Source organism: Mastomys coucha, unplaced genomic scaffold, assembly GCF_008632895.1.
Source record: "Mastomys coucha isolate ucsf_1 unplaced genomic scaffold, UCSF_Mcou_1 pScaffold21, whole genome shotgun sequence".
Classification (NCBI taxonomy): Eukaryota; Metazoa; Chordata; class Mammalia; order Rodentia; family Muridae; genus Mastomys; species Mastomys coucha.
The window spans coordinates 132,854,101-132,875,462 of NW_022196904.1; the positions used below are offsets into that span (position 1 = coordinate 132,854,101).

Sequence of the window (21,362 nt, forward strand, 5' to 3'; positions counted from 1 at the left end):
ACAGGATACATGCTGCTGAACCCTGTGTCCTGAAGCCCACAAGTCCTCTTCATGCCCAGTGGAATGAGAGCGGCATGTGCTGGAGTGCAGCCAGACCCTATCTCCACCCTTCTTGGACAGCTTGAAGAAGCCAGCTACCACGCTGCCAACCTTAGCTCCAAGTACCTAACAAAGGTGATGTGGGCCAGGGAGCAAAGGTGCTTTTGGGCTTCCAGTAGGATACACTTCAGCAGACACTACTCTGTCCACTGCTGACACGATGTGTTCTCCTCAGAACAGACACAGTTCAGAAACTTGTCCATACCATTTTCAATGGGCTGTCAGGATGCACTGACCACTTGTGTTAACATGTGGGCCTGCTGAGTCATCTTATAACTTACACATACACTAATAGCTGGACAAAGGATTACTACCTACAATGACACTAAGGATAAAGCCAGGGGACCCGCCAGGCAGTGGTGGAGCACGCCTTTAATTCCAGCACTTGGGAGGCAGAGGCAGGTGGAGTTCTCAGCCAGCCTGGTCTACAGAGTGAGTTCCAGGACAGCCAGGGCTACACAGAGAAACCCTGTCTTGAAAAAAAAAAAAACAACCCAAACCTAGGGAACCCAAAACCACACTGGGCAAAACCCAAACAGGAGTCTGAATCTAGAACTATCTTACAGTATATTTCTCTATCTCTGGGACCAAAAAGTCCTGGGACTTCTGAACAGGGTCTCACTATGTCTCAATTACCCAGTCACTGGAGAGCCAGGATAAGGAAGTGGGAGAAGCATTAACTGGAAGGCAAGAGAGCACTGAAGTCTAAGCTAAGTAGGCCTGGCCCTCCTGCAGATAGACTGAGGGGAAACTGTCTCAATGCAGCAAAGGCTCTGCACTTCCAGATGGAACTAGACCTTATCTCCAACCCCTTTGGACAGCTTAAACAGGCTAGTCACCATACAGCCAACCTTGGCTTCCAGTACTCAAGGAGGCTCCTTGGTAGAAGGCAGAGTCTGTCTCCAAGAGTCCTGGGGCTGGAATCCTGCTGCCCGGTTTCTACCTGGGCACAAGAGGTTCAGGCTCAGGTCTTGCCTCTCTGGCTTACACAGAACCTTTTAAACTCGGAAATCATCACCTGAACTTTACAATGGGAGCTGTGGGATAGAGGATACTTGCCCCCACAGGCTTACCATGTTCATTTGTGGCTGCTTCTTCCTACAAGCCAACTTCAAGGGGCTAATGAGCCCATCTGGGATGCAGGATGTGATATATCTTAAGATGCCTACCCAAGACTACAACACTACTGAAGACTAAAAGCTACCTTTAAGTTCAAAGGCAGAACAACTTTCACCTACAAGTTATGTCTTGTTCTTTTTGTTGTTGTTGTCAAAGAAAAGAGAGAGAGGGCTGGAGAGATGGCTCAATACTTGGTGGCTTTGTAGAGGATCCAAATTCAGTTCCTCACAATCACCTGTAACTCCAGCTCCAGGGAATCTGATACCTTCTTCTGAGGGCACCTATATTCACTGCAAATACCCCTCCCCCAGATACACACAATTAAAAATGTTAAAAAAGAAAGAGAAAAAGAAAGCTGGCAAGAGTTTTTGTTAACAGGACAGAGGAGCCTTGTGTGGACTTTAAAAAAGCCCCAGCAGTGATTCCTATCTGGCAAAGTCTAGAACCAACAGTTCTGGCTGACAGTTTCTTCCTTCACTGAGCTGAGCTGGCTCAGACTTGACAGCCCCGTGTGGAGGAGCGGCCTCTTGGGTTGCTCATCAGTAGGAAGCAGCCCTGAGACAGCTTTGTCTTTCCATTTGTACTGAGCTACTGTTTGCATTAGCACAGCAGATGCTCCACCTAAATATTTATATACACTTTCTTAGTTTCGTAATTAAAGAGTGCTCTCTGCAGGAGAAACATGGAGGGGAATCTTACACAAGCTGTCTTTATGTAGCATAGGAACATAACTGTCATGTGTGTCCATCAGTATAGAAGCCAGCTGTGGACCATGGGTCTGTTCTAACTGGGCTTCTTTGCATGCTTAGACTGGTACACAGAGGCTCTATGGGACTGCTACTTTCCATTTTCTTAGCTCTGGCTGCTAGAACAGGGGCTAGACCTGGCCTGGCATGAGGTTCTACCCAGCTCTATGGGGCAAACACAAATAGTGGGAGTTCTCCCAGGATAACACTGTGGTATGTGAACACATGACCTTTAGGAAAAAGTCCACTGATTACAGTGTCCACACTCCATGTGTTCAGTGTGGTGGTTTGAATAGGAATCACTCCCATAGACTCATTCATGTGTTTGAATGCTTGACCCATAAGGAGTGGCACTATTAGGAGATGTGGCATTGTTGGAGGACGTGTATCACTGTGGGGAAAGACTTCAAAGTCTCCTATGTTTAAGCTATGCCGAGTGTGGCTCACAATCCCTCCTGCTGCCTGTGGATCAAGATGTAGAACTTTCAGCTCCTTCTCCAGCACCATGTCTGCCTGCACGCAGCCATGCTTTCCTGATATGACCATAATGAACAAACCTTTGAAAACTGTAAGCCAGCCCCAAGTTAAATATCTTCCTTTATATGTTCTCTTCACAGAAATAGAAACCCTAACTAAGACACTCAGGTTGAAGTATTTGGAGGAAAAAGAGATTGTGTGTTTGTACTGAACATGTACCCTCATTCCCTAAACTCCACCATCTGCACAACATTTATAATATGGGGACTATATACAACCTAGAGGTGACTTAAAACTTACAGAGGGGGACTGAGGAGAGGGCTGTTGGTAAAGTGCTACTGGACAAGCATGAGGACCTGAGTTTGATCTCTAACATAAAAAAAGCCAGGGTGATAGGACATGCCGCTTATGATCCCAGGGCTGGGGATACAAGGACAAGTGAATCCCTGGTGCCAGCCTAGCCTAATTAGAGTCCCAGGTCAATGAGAGATCCCATCTCAAAAAACAAGGTAGCTTCTGAGGCTGACCTCTGACCTGTTTATACACACTGAGAGATACACAGGCATGCATGCATGGATGCAGGCAGGCATGCAGACATACAGAAGAGCTATTGTGAAAGGGCACAGGTGGCTTCAAGGCAGAAAGATGGTGGCAGCAGCTGGTGCATGGGGATCCTTTCAGTGTGCTCTACTTACATTCAGGTTGGTTCCAGGCCCACCAACTGGGAAACCCAGGGGGCTCTCCTCCTCTATGGCCCCAAAGATCTGAGGGAAGAAAGAGATAGGACTCAAACTGTGCATAGGACTCACAGGATATATACAGAGGTGAGGTGTAGCTAGTAGCTCACAAACTGTCCTGACTTCTCTGGGGATAGAGAGCTAGGTTGGTGGTCCCGATTGTCTGAGGAAAGGCAGGAAAGAGCAACATCAAGCCCTTTAACCCTATCCCAGGATGCCTGTATCCATCCATGGTGCACCTCCCTGAAGGCCAATAACAAGGACAGGTGGATGAGGCGGGGAAAGTCCCACTGGCCTAGGAGGGAAGAGCTGCTCTATGGCATGGTGGCCTGGAGCCAGAACTACTCTGCACAGATGTGCTAAGAGCCAAGGTCTTGTCACTCACTGGCTCTTGCTTTCAAACTCCAAGATGGGAGAAGAGCAGTGTCCAACAGCTGTGACTACAGGTGGCTCTGAGGCTCTAAGCACACTTCAGGGAGGCCTCTGACCAGGATGACCATCCTGGTTAGCACGCAGCAGCTTCCAAGTATCACCCAGAAGCTAAGTTCCCATCATGCACCTGTTGCCAGCCTCACCTTCAACATGTGGGTGAGGTACATGGCAATGTTCTCCAGCAGAGCTCGGTTGGGCCTCCTCCGTTCAGCCTTCCTGGCTGCCATGTAGAGGTTGCACTGACTGACCAAAGCCCGCATCTCTTCCATGACAGTACGGGTGTCAATGTTATCACACAGGGCTTCATGAATTGCAGTCTTCTTGTCATAGAAGCTGAGCAAGGAAGAGGAATTGAAACAGCTGTCAGGCCTGATGCTCCAGCACAGTTCTCTGGATCCCAGCAACCAGAGCCACTGCCATCATCAGCAAGTAATACACTTCTGACATGTGACAGGGCCTGGCCTCATCAGCTACCCAAGGACAGGCCATGATGGAGTGAGACCTTCAGCTAGCCCAAAACACACACACACACACGCACCGCACGCGCACACGCACGCACACACACACACACACACACACACACACACACACACACACACACGCACACACGCACACACGCACACGCACACATTCTCTCTCTCTCTCTCTCTCTCTCTCTCTCTCTCTCTCTCTCTCTCTCTCTCTCTCTCTCTCTCTCTCTCTCTCTCTCCTCTCTCTTCCTTTGCTCCCTCCCTTCCTCTCTCTCTCTCCTTCCCTCCCTCCCTCCACCACCAAGGAAAAGGCTCCACCTTACTTCTTATTTAGCTCCACTTCTTCAGCTTCCCACTTTTCAAACTGGCCAGTGATGTCTACAGGGGCTCGGAGTATGTCTTTCACATTTAAGAAAAACTCCTGAAGTTATGGAAGTCAGGTTAATGGCATTTGAACAAGCGTCTAACTACCAAGACTTGTCATCCTACTGACATGATGTTACTTGAGGGGAGATGTGTCAGCACAATACAGAGTTCCAAAAGAACACTTATCCCTTCGGACAGAAATGTGACATAGTCCCTGGGCAGAAAGCCTGAGTCAGAATGAAATGGCCGGCATGTGAACATGGCCTTCATTTTGTAGCTATCAGTTTCAAGAAGTGGCACCAAGTGGCCATCACTGTGCTCTGGCTTATATCAGAAGACCTATACCACCCACAATGCCCTCCACCTCTGGCAAGAGCTGGGTACTCACGTTCATGAACTTTTCATACTGAAGCGCAGACTCCATAGTGTTGCTGGAATAGTCCAGTGTGTCTTTCCATGAGTGCATGAGGAATGCCAGCCGCAGCTGCCGCGCTGGGGACCAGACACATGGCTGCCATTATTCCCAAGCAGCTGCTGGTACCCATGCCATGGGTTTCTGCAGCAGCTGTGCTCACCTGAGTGCTTCTTCAAGGCATCTTTAATGGTGATGAAGTTTTTCAGTGACTTGGACATCTTGCAGCCTGCTATTGTCAAGTGGCCAGTGTGCAGGAAGTACCTGACCCAACAATCATTTTCAAAGTAGGCCTGAGAACAAAGAGACAAGAGGACGGCTTGGGGGCTGTGGTGAGACCTCACCTGTCAAGAGGTGCTGGACACTTAATGCATGGTGCATGCACCATGCATGAGGTAGGTGCCACCTCTCATAAGTGGAGTGCCTGAGGCTTGGAGCAATGTGCTGGTGACCTGCCAGCAGGGCACGACTCGCTTGAACCTAAGCCTGCCTGTTACTGAAGGTCAGACTGTAATCATTGGGATTCAGACAAAATGACCAGGATTCAACCCTCCCTTGGCTCCCGAAATGGATGTCAAGTTCCTCAGGAGGCTCTTCCTGAGGGTGCTGCTGATGTCTGTCCAGTTAAAGAGGAGGAGGAGGAGGGCATCATGTTCCCTTTCTAGCAAGGCAACCTGCTTTACCTACCTCTGACTGTGCCAGCTCGTTGTCATGGTGGGGGAAGCGGAGGTCAAACCCTCCACCGTGAATGTCCATTGAGGCTCCCAGGAGCGTGCCTGCCATAGCGGAACACTCTATGTGCCATCCCGGACGACCCTAGAGAGATATAAAGGGCCCTGCTGACCATTCCAAACCTGCCCAGGCCTTTATTACTGAAGCAAATGACCTTTATGCCTCTGAACCTCACCAAATAGCTCAAAATCTTTACAGGAATAAACTAAGAAAAAATCTGTTTATATGATTCAGTCAGTCTGTGCTGTGGCTGAGCTAGAGCCTGGAAATTATTTCTAGACCCCCCAAGCACTCAACAAGCAGCAAAGAGCCACATATACCCAAGTCAAGGGTGTCACACACTCATCTGGACCTCTAGTGCCAAGAACATCAACATACATGCAAAGAAACCCAGAGCAGAAGCCTCCAAGGCAGCCAATTTGACTACACCCCACTAACACATCAGGAAACCAAGACCTGAGGAGAGAAGCTGCTCACCCAGAGGCCCAGTACCCACAGGCCCTGCAGCTCTTCAAGCTCTTCACTGCTCCAGAACCAGGTTCTGGTCCCAGCAGCACTGCCCACCCTTTTCCAACACTCACTCCACCAACAGAGCTGCCCATTGGAGGACTAAAGGAGCTATGCTAGCAGCCTGTGACACCATCTCTTCTCACTGCCCCTTCTCCCACCAGCGGCTCACTTACCTTTCCCCAGGGGCAAGGCCAGGATGGCTCTCCTGGCTTGGAGGCCTTCCACAAGGCGAAGTCATTGGGAGAGCGTTTCTCACTAAGGCGGTCAGCAGAGATGCTCAGATCACCTGTGAATGGTTAAAGGCATTGTGGAGGGTCACTCACTTAGGACCAGGTGCCTATAGGAGTGTCAGCACTCAAAGCCACTCTATGTGCCTGTGGTCAGCCTTTATTATAGGTCAATTAACTTGAGAGTGAGGATCACTGCCTATCAGTAATTAAGTCTGACTCTGAGCCAGAGTCTCAGCTACTGTGGTGGTTCTAGAGCTGTGAACGCCATGTCTGTGGGAGGTCAATGCACTTTGAGCTGAAACTAAGTGGATGTGTGGTTCACTGGGGCACAGCTCAGGGAACCTGGCCCGTGCAGCTGGGAGCCCAGGGTCAAGAGCACACTCAGCTGCCAGCATGCTGGTTTCCAGAGGGGCAAAGGTGTGGCTGAGCTGCTGTGCACCACTCTGTGGAAGCTAAGGTCAGTGGTGACACGCCCCCCTTGAATTCACAATGCACCAGGTAAAACGGCTGAGAGAGATGAGATGCCTGTTAGGTGCCTTTCTCCCCAGCTTCTCTGAGGCCCCTTGGTGGTGGTGGAGGGAACCACTGGCCAGAGGCACTTGGACACAGCACACAGGTACAGGATGGCTAGAGACTCCGAAGATAGCACTGCCTCCGAGTACACAAAAGACCTGCAGACAGAGCTGCTCTGAAGACAGGGACCCTATTGAGGATCAAGTCTATATTAGATGAATGGATAGAATGCCTTCCTTCTACCTCAGGCTCAGGCCCCAGACTACAAGAATCTATCCAATCTTTACACCCATAGAGCCCCATAGGAAGCCCTGGAAAAGAAGAACATTTGCTATTCTAGGAAGCTAACTTGGAGGAGCCATCTTTGAGGAACTAAATGCCCAGGCTTGATGCCCCTCAGCTGTGGTGGGAGGGAGGCAGTGCTAGGGCATCCTGAAACACAAGCTCCAGATGTGGGACATGCACTGGATGCAGAATGCTTGAGCAAGACTCCCGCTGTCACCTCCTGGCCCAGTGACAATCACTGTTGCGTCTGGTGTGCTCATGAGAAATGAAGATACATGCAGCACCCAGGACAGACTCAGCCCGACTGCTGTCTCCTGTTCCTTTCTGCCATCCCTCTGCCAGCAAGAAGCATGCAGAACCACAGCTATCAACATGTTCTTTCAGCCACTCTAGGCTAGCAGCCAGGTTTCCGTGTTATTTGTGTGTGTGGAGAGCCAGCTCCCAGCACATAAAGTGCTTTAACTTCACTCTTCTGCATTCTCCATGCACTGCTCTTTCTTTCCTGCCTCTCTACCTAGCTCATTTCCTTCCTCTGTTTATTTCCAGCTACATGTACCTGGCAGTCAGCATTACACCCGCCTCTTGTGCTTCTGTGGTCTCCTTTCCTCTGAGGGACTCAGAGCTTGCCAGTCTCCCATCCCTGTAGTGTAATGTGAAGGCCTTGCACACCTGCACCTTGGTCAGACAATGAGAAGACTGTTTGGGAGTAGCTCAGAACTTTCTGCACCTGGCCTGGTCTGGGGGCTTAAAGGGAAAGATCCCAGAAGCTGGAGAGATGGGTCAGTGGTTATGAGCACTGGCTACTCTTTGAGATGACCTGGGTTCACTTCCTAGCACCCCCATGGTAGCTAAAAACCATCTGAAACCCTACTTTCTGACCTTCTCGGGCTCCAGGCACAAACGTGGTGCACAGACATACATGTAAGCAAATGTACATACACATTAAAAACAAAATGTCAAAGGGGAGCTGGTGGTGGTGGTGCACCCCTTTAATTCTAGCACTTGGGAGGCAGAAGCAGGTGGATTTCTGAGTTCGAGGCCAGCCTGGTCTACAGAGTGAGTTCCAGGACAGCCAAGGCTACTCAGAGAAACCCTGTCTCAGAAAAAAAAAAGAAAAACAAAATGTCAAAGAGGAAAGGTATTATTTGATTCCTTCAGCCACATCTAGCATATTCAGAACTATTAGTCCGCTGTTAACCATTGCCTACCCAACCTCTCTGATTCTGCAAAGTATGCAAGGCTGGCTCTAGGCCCATGTCAGCATGTGGCCTTGGAGCCCTCAGCTTTATCACTGTGAAGTCTTCTTTAACACCAAACACTTCGCCTATCCACCACTGGGCCCAGTATCAGTGATGAACTGGCTTAGTTTCTCTCTTGCCAAGGTTACCATGTTATTTTGTTGAGCTTTTCATTTGATATTTCTTTAGAGTAGAGCTCCAAAACTGATATTTTTATAAAGCCTACATTTTAATGGCTAGACTGACTTCTAGAAACAGGGGAGAGATGTATGTGGCATGAAAATAATTCCTCATCTTAAGGACAGTGTGCTTTCCCAGCCTTGGATTTTGTGAGCCTCTCCTTAGCTTTACTGTGGGATAAATATTTCTGAAAAGTGTTTTCATGTGGTTTCTCCTGATTCAGGAAAACCTTGACACTTGTGTTTAAAATACTTAGAACAAGACAACCAAACACACATTGCTGCACATACATCTAAGCAACACTCTGTCACAGGCCCGGGGGCCTCTGTGTCAGGTGCTCCATCAGAACAGATTAGGGTCAGGCTCAGGTCCTCTCTGACAAGTGCCTGTTACAGCAGCTGAAGGCCCAGAAGCTCTGTGTCAAGACAGTGCAGTGCTAACTTCTTTGTTTCTTAAGCAATGCTGTCTTGAGAAGAGAACTCCTGGTACTCCTTTAGGGGAAGCAGCCTGCTCTCCATGGGCCTGTGCAGTGTACATGGGTGCCTACCATGACCAAGAGGTAGAAACCTGGTGCAGGCCATGAATGAGGAAGAGCAGCTTAGCTTTACTTCCACATGTGCTCTGTGGGCTCTTACCTTCCCCTTCCTGAAGTGCCTTCTGATCCCCAACGGCTTCAGGAACCAACTTCCCATAGGAGTGCTTTTCACTAGCAGCAAACTTGGCTGTGTCGAAGTAGACGGACCCATTTGAAGCATAGCTGGAAATAAGAGGAAAAGAGGTCTCAGCCACACACAAAGCACTGGCGAGAGAGCATGAAGGGCTAGGAAGTGCCAAGGCCTGAGGCCACCAATCTTCTGCTCTCTGCAGCTGGTCAGAAGCCACAGTTTCATGGGCCAAGTAGGATCAACAGGGATGCCTCCTGAGGCAGGGTACCCTACATATACCTTCTGCTTGGTGTATGTAGCCACTTGATTACATCCCCACTCAACGGCACACCAATGGCATAACCTCATGTAACACACCTTCTCTTCTGTCTGCATTCTACTGTGTAGTCCTGTCATGGCTCTCTATATGTCTCTACTGTATTTCAGCACAGAGGAATGTCCTCTCTGACCCAGCTTGCCAGTTGGCTAGACCAGTGTCTCCTGCTACCCACAGCCATTTGTCATGTGGGGTGAAATGGCACTGTCACTTCAGAGGCAGCTGCAGCAGATGTTGTACAGAGTCCTCTCTTCTCTAGCCTGAGCAGCCAGCAACAGAGAAGAGTCTTGACACCAGGTGCAGCGATGCAATCAGCAGGTGCGCACCAGGATCTCCTCCATAGCTCCCTGTTAAGACTCCTCTCAAAAGGCTAACTTGAATGGTATGGGAAAGTTTGCAGTTGTCAGACATGCTAAAGCAGTAGCAGTGAGCTGGGGTAATGTCTACACTAAAATCACAGCCAGCCAACAGGAGACACACCAGCAGAGTGTCTGAATGGTACCAATGTCTCAAGGGGCCCTGCAGTGTCCAAGCTTACTATCATGGCTCTAACTGACCTAGGACATCACTGTCAAGCTTCCAAACAAATATTCAGTCAGGTCTTCCTGATAACACCTAGGAGAAGCCACTGGGCCACTCAGAAGAATTCTCATTGCTCAGCTAGCATGATGCCCCCCACACTGACTGGTTTAGTGGGAAGACAAACACATTGTAGATAGAAAAACCTGGTTCTCCCCTGTGAGCAGGAAGAGGAAGCTGAGGACAGCTGAGCACAGGCCTCTGGGCGGTCATGAAGAGTGGAAGGGAGCTTCAGGGGAGTGGCTGCTGGGTACTAGCTGTGGCCACTCTGCCTCTCCAGCCCGCTTCCTGACTCAATTAGCAAGTGGCATTTTCTCAGTTAAATGCTTACGACAATGGCATATTATGTATGTATGAGGTAAGGGCTTCATCCATAATGTAATGCAAGTTCCTGCAGGGGAGCTAGAGTGAAGAGGAGTTAGGCCAAGTGCTGGGCTGGGAGGTGAGAAGGTGTGGGCCCTGCACCCAGACTCTCTCCCTATGGAGCTGTGTGGCCTGGCATGGAAGGAGGTGTCTCATACTCACCCATAGCCATTGTCTACAATCTTCTGGACGAAGTTCACAATTTCTGGCACATATTCACTGACACGGGTCAGGACATCAGGAGGGAGAACCTGTGGGGACAGAGTCTCAGCACTCTGCTTGGTGTATGTAGCCACTTGATTACATCCCCACTCAGTGGCACAATGATGGCATAACCTCATGTAACACACCTTCTCACCTTCTTTTCTGTCTGCATTCTACCGTGTAGTCCTGTCATGGCTCTCTATATGTCTCTACTGTATTTCAGCACAGAGGAATATCCTGATAAGTGTGAAAACTTCAGCCTCTGCTAAGCACACTCCTTGAAAAGTACATGACTGTCGGAACTGCCTGCAAAGTGTCATCCCTGATACTTGGGAAACTGTGGCAGAAGGGTCACAAGTGTAAGGCCTGCAGGGACATTCCATAGAAACCCTGTTTTAAAATAAAAGGTAAGTGCCAGAGAAATGTTTCAGCAGGAAAAGAGACACAAGGTAGACGAGAGACCTGGTCCTTCCCTGTCTGGGGCCTACAGGGGAGATGGCTGACACTTGAGCACCTCTGCACAGTCATGAAGACCATGACAGACTCGTCCTATCTTCAAGGAGCCCTCCATCCCAGCTGCTCACTATTTGTTTGTGTATCTTTTTTTCCTCTTTCCTTTCCTTGCTTCTTTCTTCTTTTGGAAACAGGGTATTCAGAGATCCACACTGCCTCTGCCCTCCCAGAACTGGGATTAAAGGCTATTGATTTTTGAGGCAGTATCACATTACACAGTTCAGACTGGCTATGAACTTGTGATCCTCCTGCCTCTGCCTCTGCCTCCTGAGTGCCGACTTCCACCCTGGGTTTCTGACTCCTTTTCACAGGCATGGAAACAATACACAGGAAAACACAAAACCTAGGAGAAGCATCTTCTCGCCCCTCGTTCAAGTTCAAGGCTTACTTAGCCACTCACTGAGCTTGCAAAATGAAGATACTGTGGGCCACAGGCTTTGTGGCTTTACCAAAATAAGAACTAGGAACACAGGGCTTGGCCTGAGAAAGCAAGGACCAGGCAATACAAAACACTCACATTCAGGGCTTGCATGTCTTTGTGGAACTCTTCTTCCCAGAACTTGGGCAGTTTGGAGAAAATAGAGTTGTCAGTCACCTCACTGCCACCTGTAGAATCCAGCCAGTCAGAGAGCAAGTCCTTTGCTTCGTCCAGCAACACCTAAGAGAAAGGATACCCATACACAGGCTAGGTTTCATGCAAGCAAACCCAGCAAGACGCCAGGAGCCAATCAGTGCCCTGAAGTCACAACCAGCCTTGCAGAGCAGCATACATGAGTTGTCATCTCCCACTGTTGGTATGAAACATGTTCCAACTGTGCTCTTACTGGGTAAGAAAATGCCTGTCCTTACCATCCCAGGAAGAATGTTTTGAGCATGTTACCTTGAGCAGTGCAGGGCTGTAAGGCCACACAGGAAGTCTGTACTCCATCACAGGAGCATAAAGCCAAGAGCAAGAGGCAGAGGACAACATGCAGATGACATGACCTGGCATAGCAAGGGCACCAGGGAGGTCATAAGGCCTGGCATAGTGGCAGGAAAGAATGCAGGGAAGCTCACAGGCTGGCACTACTGTCAATGTTCCTGGAAGTAGCAAGGCAAATCTCTTCAGGGAGCTCACATTCTTCCCCACATGAAGAGGAAGGGGATACAAAAAAGGCAAAAGGAAGCTAGTGTGATGGCTCATGCCTTTACTTGAAGCACTTGGGAGGCTAAGGCCAGAGGGCTGCTATGAATTTGGGCCAGTCTGGGCTATAAATAAGGAAGCCAGGTGTGGTGGCATGCCTTTAATCTTAGCACCCAGAAGGCAGAGGTAGAGGCTGGAAGACTTCTGTGAGGCTGAGGCCAGCCTGCTCTACACAGTGAGTTCTAGGACAGCCCAGACTGCATAGAGAGACCCTATCTCAAAAAAGAAAAAAATAGTGACCTGAGTTTACAGATAGGTACTGAGTGTCTACAAGTGTCATGTCTAGCAAAATGTAACCTTTAGATGGCAGGCAACAGCAAGCCACAAGATGCCATGGAGACAGCCCAGGCAAGTATGAACAAAGGAATAAACGAAACTTTGAGATACAGTCTAATAACCACTACACACTCCAAAGACAGGGCAAGGTGGCTGGGGAGGAGTGGTGACTGGGACTTGAAGTCACCTAACATGGAACACAACCATAAGGGTGGAACAGAGCTGGGCCTCTGACAAGAATTCCAGAGGGAGGAAGGGAAGCAGCAGGAACCCAGGAGAATGTCCAAGGACTTCTCAGAACTCAGGTGACAGCCTGCAGGCTGGCAGCACATGTATACCTGGGCATCTTATGAGACAGCAAGAAGCCATAAGAGAGTCTTTAGAAAGAGCTAGGCAGAAGAGACAGACAACGATTTACAAGACAGCATCCTGTCCTTAGCACTGCTGAGATTGGGAGCTGGCAGTCAGCAGAGCAGCCCAGGGGCTTGGAGAAGAGGGCACCCAAGCAGCACAGCCTGCAAACCACCCGAGACTCAAAGCTGCCAAAAAGAGAAGACTCAGAGACTAGCCACACCCCCTCCAGGTGCGACTAATAGGGTCTGTCTTCTCCAGGCGAAAGATGGCTCCAAGAGTACACCATTCCTAAGAAAGTGGGTACCATCAAAATCTAGTTCATTCAAAGGTCATGGCACCAAAGCCATAGTATAGACTGACCTACACTGTGAGTGTTCTTGGGAGCTCTGGAAAGGTGTAGGCTACAGAGCCCAGCCAGCATCATCCACTAGCAGGCGGGGAGGGGAGGACAGGGGGTACATGTTAATCCTTCACTCTTTTTAAAAAAGATTTTTATTCATGTGTATTTATATGTGTTTCCACATGAGTGTAAGTATAAACAAGGGCCAAAGGGACATCAGATCCCTTGAAGCTAGATAGTTAACGGTCACCTGAACTACTCGATCTTAACTACCAAGCTGTCTCTCCAGCCCAGAAACCTGTGTTTAACAGCTACAGGTGACAGGACCAATGGATGTTCAGGAAATGCTGGGCAGAGAATGGAAGTCATGAAAGTGAATCTGACCTCAGCGAGAAGAGACTGGGGTGAAAGAGCAGAGGGCTGAGACACATAGCTGAAGCTTTAAAAACAAGAGACTACAGCATGCAGTTGGAAGCTGTGAGGAAGCTGTGTTCTGACCTCCTAGGGTTACTTGGAAAAGAGAGGGAGCATCTACTTTAGGCCATCCAGTTACATACAACACATAGCACTATTTCTGGAGTGACCACTCTGATGTGCTGCTGGGTGACAACACCCACTCAGCACTGCTTCAAAGGCGAGCTGAGAAAGGGCAAGTGTGTGCAACTGGACTACGTGGATGAAGGGGCCCACAAGGCAGTAACCAGAGGCCAAAAGACACGATGACACTGGGCCTCACGCCTGCAATGGCAGCACTCAGGAAACCAAGCAACGGAAAGAAAGGCTAGCCCGGCCAAGATCACTCAGCAAACAGGAAGCAAGAGGCTGGATTTCAACAGCTGCCCCAGAAACAGGCCCCTGAGTGAGGAATGGAGGTAGGCTGGCCTCAGGTCCATGCTAGCCATCCAGTGCAGGCAGGGGCCACTGGGTTTGAGTACCTCTAAGGACTAAGGTGCCTTCAACATGACAGGAGATGAAATACTTCAGAAAAAAACTAACCTTAAACTTGAAACCCCTAATCAGATGGCCTCCAAATCTATAAACTTGGAAGAGAAAAAGACTGGATTTTAGTTCCAACGTCAGCAGTGAGGACACGCAGGGACACTGTGCCACTCACACAGCAGGTGTGGGGCAGAAACAAAAGCACAGGCTTTTCTTAGCTCTAAGGGAACGTGAGGTCCTGACAGCAGCCAGAAGAGCAGAGCTCAGGAGCGGATGCACGAGCTGACAGCTCATGGAGCCAGTATGGGCAACAAAGCCAGCAAGGTGACAGATAAGCCTGGAGGGACTCCCCCAGGGTCAACCCCCAGAGGGCCAGTCACCATGCTCTACCAGGTTTTTGTGGGTATACCTGTGGACCATGAGGAGAAGGGGCCTTTCTGAAGTACAGAAGGCCTGCCTGCCCAACCGCCCTGGGCAGACTCAACGCTGATCCTGTGTGAGGAAGTGAGGCTAAGAGGTCTTTGGGTCACTACCCTTCAATGTGTAAGAGCCAGGGGTGACCTTCCCACATTCCCTCTCTTCCCAGTCTGCCCTCTGACAGTGCATGATGGAGAATCCCTTGACCCTTAACTTCTCAGCCTCAGGAACTATAAGGAATACATCTCTATAATTTTTAGTTTACCAAGACTCAAATGTTCTGGCACAGTCACACTCCATGACCTATGACACTGACTTCAGGAAAGCTATTTAACCAATGAGGAACCTGCCAGAGCCTCAACAGAGCAAAGAACACCTGAAGAAGGCAATGGCCAACCCTGGCCAGCTCTAATCAGCTTGTTCCAGAGAAGCAGGGAAACTGAGGACCACTTGTGAGGGTCACAGTGTAGGTAGAGATGTCAGTGTCTATCAAAGAAGAGGCCCCAGGGTTGCCTTGGTGTTGACAGACTGTGAAGAGAGGGGGTGGAGCCTAGCAGAAGTCAGGCCACTAGGGTGGGTGGGCCTTTCCCATCTCTGCTTTCCAACAGCCACAAAATGAGCAGCATCCTCCATCCCACTTTCCTGCCTTGCTCTGCAGTCTCACCCCAGGCCAAAGCATCAGGGCCAACAAATGCCCCAAACCCCTGAAGCTGACCCAACAGGAAACTTCGCCTTGTAAGTTGGCTGCCTCAGGAGTCTGTTGCAGTAACACAAAACTAAAACATAAAACAACCAACCTTGAAAGAAAGAAATGAGAGAGCAAAAGAGAGAAAGAGGGAGAGAGAAAGAGAGAGAAAGAGAGAGAGAGAGAGAGAGAGAGAGAGGGAGAGAGGAGAGGAAAAGAAGAAAAGAAAGAAACCTCCTCAGTGTGAGCTGAGCAGACACAGTTCAGCAGACAAGAGCCCTTGCTACCAAGGTTGACAACTGAGTTCAATGCCTGGGACCCACATGGTGGAAGGAGAGAAGTAACTCCTGCAAGTTGTTCTCTGACCTCCTTGTTCATGTCATGGTATGTGCTCCCACCCTGACAAATGAATAAAAATATAATTAAAAAAAAAATCACTCACTCAATGAATTGGTATAGCAGTGTGGTGGTTAGGAGGAGGATGTCTCCACAGGTAGCTGGGGTTGAAGACTTGGTCCCTGACAGTGGTGCTATCTGGGGCGGTGGTAGAACTTTGCTGGCAGAAGTCCATCCGTGGGGGTGGGTTTTGAGAGTTTATAGCCTTCCCCCATTTCCTGTCTGCTCCCTCAGCTTCCTGCTCTGCCTGCTGCAATGCTTCCCCCATCATTATGGACTCTTTCTGGAACCATGAGCCACCCCCTGGAGCCACCCTCTCAAACTCTTCCTAGCTTAAGTTGCCCTTGTTCATGGAGTTTTATTGCAGAGACAGATACACATCTGCTACAAGTAGCAGTGAACAACTGAAGATCAACATTTTTTAAAATGTTCCTTAAAGTAGCTCCAAAACAGTTATGAAGAGGTGCTCGACAGTGCTCAACAACACATGCCATCAACAAAATACAAATTAAAACACAGCAGAGCCAGGCACAGTGGCAGCCACCTTTAATTCTTGTGCTCAGGAGACAGAGACAGGGGAGTCTCTATGAATTCAAAGTCAGCCTGGTCTACATGAGTCCCAGGCCAGCCTGAGCTAAAAGAAAGACCCTGTCTCAAAATAAAATAAAATAAAATAAAATAAAATAAAATAAAATAAAATAAAATAAAATAAAATAAACACAGTATAAGGGCTGGAGAGTTAGCTCAGAGGTTAAGAGCACTTGATGCTCAACCATGGCAATGTAAATTTGGATCCTGGTACACATAACTACCCATAACTGCAGAGCCAAAGGATTTGACTTCTTCTTCCGACCTCTGTACACACATGCACACACCAAACAAATAAATAAACCCAACCCAATTACCAAAAGCCCCACACCTATAATAGTGACAGAGTCTTCAGAACTCTGTTGATGGCACAGCAGTGGGGATGCCTTTAAGAACTGTGAAGTACAGAACGGTGTAGACACTTTAGAAAACAGTTGGCAGCTTAGTAAGAAATAAGCATTCGTTTGCCATATGATCTGGCAATTACATTCATTATTTACCCAAAAGAGCTGAAAACTTACGTCCACACAAAGCCCACACACAGCTGTCTATAGCAGATTTATTCATAACTGCCAGACCTGGAAGCAAGATACCCTTCAGATAAACAAATGGGTCTATCTAGATAATGGGATATAGAGTATTAGTCAGTGCGGAAAAGGCAAGTACCATCAGGCCATAGAAAGGCATGGGGGAATCTTAAACCATGCACTTCTACAAGAAGTAGTGAAACTATGAAATAATTACAGACACCTGGGTCCTTACACAAAGCCTCTAAGATGTTTGGAATTTCCTGGGTGAAGGAGCATCTATTGTTCCACAGGGAACAGCCTTGGAATGGGTCTGCTTGTCAAGAGAGTTCCAGCTGCCAAGGTTACAAGGGAAAGGATGGAAGGCCAAGCTGATCACCAATAGTCTAATTAAACTGGTGTTACAGCCGGGCAGTGGTGCGAACGCCTTTAATCCCAGCACGTGGGAGGCAGAGGCAGGCAGATTTCTGAGTTCAAGGCCAGCCTGGTCTACAAAGTGAGTTCCAGAACAGCCAGGGCTATACAGAGAAACCCTGTCTCGAAAAACCAAAAAAAAAAAAAAAAAAAAAAAAAAAAAAAAAAAAAAAAAAAAAAAAAAAAAAAAAAAAAAAAAAAAAAAAAAAAAAAAAAAAAAAACCAAAAATGTCACAAAGGCTCACAAGAACCCAAAGAAAGTAGTCTGTGATAGTCACACGTGTAATGCCAGCATTTAGGAAGCTGAGGCAGGAGGATAATCAGTTTGAAGCCAGATTAGATTGTGAAAAGACCCTATCTCAATAAACAAACAAATAAAACCAACACACACACACACACACAAAGCCAAAGGACACGGTTGGGAGGTTCTGGATAGCTGAAGCTATCAATGCTGGGCTTAGGGGTGCCTGCCACTGTGACTAGCTCTGCTGTATTTTAATTTGTATTTCACTGATGACATGTGCTAGGTGTGTAGGAATGGTGACCTGGCTGTGTGGAATTCAGCAGCATCTGCCTGTTTTCAACATGGGTGTCCTACCTGTGTCACTGTGTCCAATCTCAGACAACAATACACCTCTGCACTAAGTCCCCTAGGTCCTTCAGAGAACTAGGGATGCATGGTGAGTGTTGGGGACTCCCAAGAGTCACCCAAATATATGGTCTAACACTCAGCAGCAATTCCATGTTAGAATATGGCCTAGAGATACTCCTGGAAATATACACCACAGATGCTACACCACAGCTCACACACGGATGTAGCACTGGCAGTTGGAAATACAAACATAGGCCACGAGGGACTGCCTCCCATACTTGGGGACAACTATCACCAAATGATGAAGCAAAGGTATAGGCCAAATGATGGTGAAAATGCACAAATGTGCTGTGTCAGCAGAATGCCATGATATAAAGAGGATTAAGAAGGAAGAATCAACGTGGGATCCTGCAATTCCACTTCTGACATATGCAAAGAGCTTCTAAAAGCAAGGTCTCGAACTGAGATTTGTACACTATGCTCCCAGCACTGCAACAGCAAACTGCAGAAAAACCTAAGTGGACACAGACTTGGTAGTGGACAGCCAGGGTCCAACACACGATAGAAAGTCATTTGCCTTATGTAGGACAGAAATGCTGGCCTGTGTTACAACACGGATGAACCTGGAAGACACTGTACTGAGAGAAGCCAACCACAAGAATTAAAACTGCAGGAGGCAGAGGCAGGCGGATTTCGGAGTTCAAGGCCAGCCTGGTTTACAGAGTGAGTTAAAAGGCGGGGCAACCAGTGCCTCATATGGTGAGCTTGTTGGTTACCTCAGAAGCATTAGAGAGGATCTTAGCCCAGAGGAATGGCAATGGACTCATGTGAACCCATCTCAAAAACACAGCTGAGGGAAAGAACATGGCCCTCAAGATTATTAACATGGACTCATGGACTTGTCATAAACACCAGACTCAGAACACAGAAGAGAGAAACCTGAACAGAGAAAGATAGCAAAGGTAGAGTGGTCAGCTCAAGAGGGGGCCCAAGGTCAGGGCCCCAATCTATCAGACTGAAGCCCAAACCACTCCCGAGCACACCTTCACTCTGCTTCATGACCCACAGCCATGAGCCTTGTGTCTAGTTGCTTGAACTAAAGAGTGGCCAGCAGGGGGTGCTAGCCGGAAGGGGAAGGACAAAGAGCAGGAGGATGCCCTCACTTTTGTCTCAAGAAGGTTTTTTTAGGAGTGGGAGAGTAGTGAAGAGGGAACGACAGCCCCAGCTGCCCCACCAACCATGACTTGCTGCTCACTTCACCTTCAATTGCTGGCTGTTTCTGCTACCAAGAAATGTAGGGGAGGAGCCAGCGGATAACTATGGAATCAGGAAAACAGATGGCTGCTCCCCTGCATTCCAAGTAGAAGTGGCAGGAGGGAGCATGGGGGAAAGGCAGCTGCAACATGGGTTCTCAGGTAAGCCCAGGTTCAAGCCTGATGGTGCTGAGCTTCCATGCCCAGAGAATAGGACTACAGCCTGGGGATCCCAGATGGGATGAGACACTTATTAAACTGGGTCACCTTGAATGTGGATCAATCTTGTGCACAGTATGAGGTGTTATACAAATGGGCTGTCCAGGACCTGGAAGAGCTCACCTGTACATGGCTGTCTACTTCCTCTCCAGAGGGGCTGGAATGCATAGCCTGTTCCAGTGGTTCTGTGGCAAGCTTCACAGAGTTCTGGATCCGTTCCAGCATCTGCCTCTTGTCGGGATCTGTTGTCTCACTTAACTTGACTGAAAATGGCTACAACCAAAAGAACACATAAACATGTCAGGCCTGGGCAGAAACGTGCATCCTGAAAAGCTGACTCAAGGCATTAGAATATAGTGTTCCCCACTGTTCAGACTTTAGCTTCCAGTTCAGGTAGATCTGCTATCTTTCCTCACGTGTGGGTAGGCAGGACACTTAAGCTTATTGAGCAAGTTGCCCCATGCAAAATAGATAAAACAGTACATCCAGCAAACCCCAACAGCTGGAGGTCACCTTCATGGCAAAAGTGCCCCACTCCCCATGTTCCCATCTTGTCAGACCAAAGATAGCTATGCTCTAACTTCAGGCCTAATTTCTTCCCAGAGACAATGCCATGAGCATCCCAGATTGTTACTGTTGTTACTAAGAGTGGTGTGTGACAGGAAGCAGACTGATCCAGTCTCATCATAAGGGTGATGGTTTAAAAGAGAGCAGTCTTCTGTAGGCTCTGGTATTTAAACACTTGATCCCAAAGTGGTGGTGCTATCTATCTGGGGAGGTTTAGAGGGGGCAGGCTCTGGGATTTTGGAGCCATGCCCTACTGCTTCCAGTCTGCTCTGTGCTGTGTCTGAGGATGTGAGCTCTTGGCTTTCTGCACCTGCTACCATGACTCCCTGCCATGATGGGCTCATGACTACAGAGCCATAAACTAGAATGAACAGTAAGTTGCCTCAGTCAGTGTTTAATCACAGTAAGAGGAAAATAACTAAGACACATCTAGGAACTACACATTGAAAGGAGGCTCGTTCAGAGCAAAGATGTGGACGTGGGGAGAATGTACTTCCTCGGTGGAGGTCACAGCACCGTGAACACGATGAAGACGTACAGACCAAGGGTCTGCCTTGTGGTCAGAATTGGGCATCAGATTGCTTGTGACCCTAACACTGAGGACCAGACAGCAAGAGGGATGGAGATGAATCAGGTATTTCCCCTAAGCGACAGGAGCACTACCTACTCCACACCATAGCCTGCAGAATTCTGACCTGGTGACTGTCTCATAGGCCTGGCAGGGGCAACACCTGCTGTGGCTTTGGGGCCCCAGTGAAACTGGCTTGAGACCTAGAAAGAGCCTAAGAGGCACTAGGAGGAGGCAAGGGTGGTATCCATGCCTTTACCTTCATGGCATCACGGACATCCTTCAGAAGCTGGGCAGCTGGGGGTTTCTGCTCCCGATACTGCTCAAACAGGTAGTTCTGCCGTGCCCGCCTGATGATCTGTAGAGGTGGGAGACTGGTTATGATCAGAGTCTGCTCCCTCCCATGTGCAGAACTGTTCTTACACTACAACTGAGTGAGGGTAAAGAGGCATGGGGACAGTCACAGGTCCCAAACACTGTGGCACTGTGGGACACCATTACCACCCTTCCTTCTGTACCTGCAAAGAGGGGCTGAGGTCTACTGTGAACATCTGGGTGTCTAAGGGCAGGTCTCTGAGGCCCCAGCTTTCTCAGCTAGCAAGATACAGAGTGGGCCTGCTTCCACAAAGAACCAGGAGTTATGGACACTTAGCCAATGCCCAGAATCTGCAAATTTCTCGAATCATCTAGGCACCCATGCAAATGACTCTACCTCTGCATACACTGTGTTCCAATGTTCACAGCAGGGACTCAGTGTTTATTAGGTCAGACATGAGTCTGCCTCCCCTCCAGCCCATCTGTCCATCCATGTAGCCCAGCAGTCCTGCAACTCCTTATGCAGTCCAGACTGGCCTCACA

At 48.7% G+C, this 21,362-nt stretch overlaps 1 protein-coding gene across 2 annotated transcripts in view; it reads right to left on the reverse strand.

Annotated features, from left to right (window-relative positions):
• Cars1 (cysteinyl-tRNA synthetase 1) overlaps positions 1–21,362 on the reverse strand; it is a 44,347-nt gene that overhangs the window by 8,949 nt on the left and 14,036 nt on the right. For both annotated transcript variants that reach the window (XM_031388986.1, XM_031388985.1), the window contains 12 exons: positions 20,764–20,862; positions 19,493–19,642; positions 11,704–11,844; positions 10,632–10,720; positions 9,182–9,303; positions 6,274–6,386; positions 5,546–5,674; positions 5,022–5,151; positions 4,835–4,938; positions 4,404–4,501; positions 3,754–3,943; positions 3,137–3,205 (listed from right to left, as the gene is read on the reverse strand). In XM_031388986.1, coding sequence (XP_031244846.1) covers positions 3,137–3,205; positions 3,754–3,943; positions 4,404–4,501; positions 4,835–4,938; positions 5,022–5,151; positions 5,546–5,674; positions 6,274–6,386; positions 9,182–9,303; positions 10,632–10,720; positions 11,704–11,844; positions 19,493–19,642; positions 20,764–20,862 — 1,434 coding nt within the window. The remainder of the gene's footprint in view (positions 1–3,136; positions 3,206–3,753; positions 3,944–4,403; positions 4,502–4,834; positions 4,939–5,021; positions 5,152–5,545; positions 5,675–6,273; positions 6,387–9,181; positions 9,304–10,631; positions 10,721–11,703; positions 11,845–19,492; positions 19,643–20,763; positions 20,863–21,362) is intronic.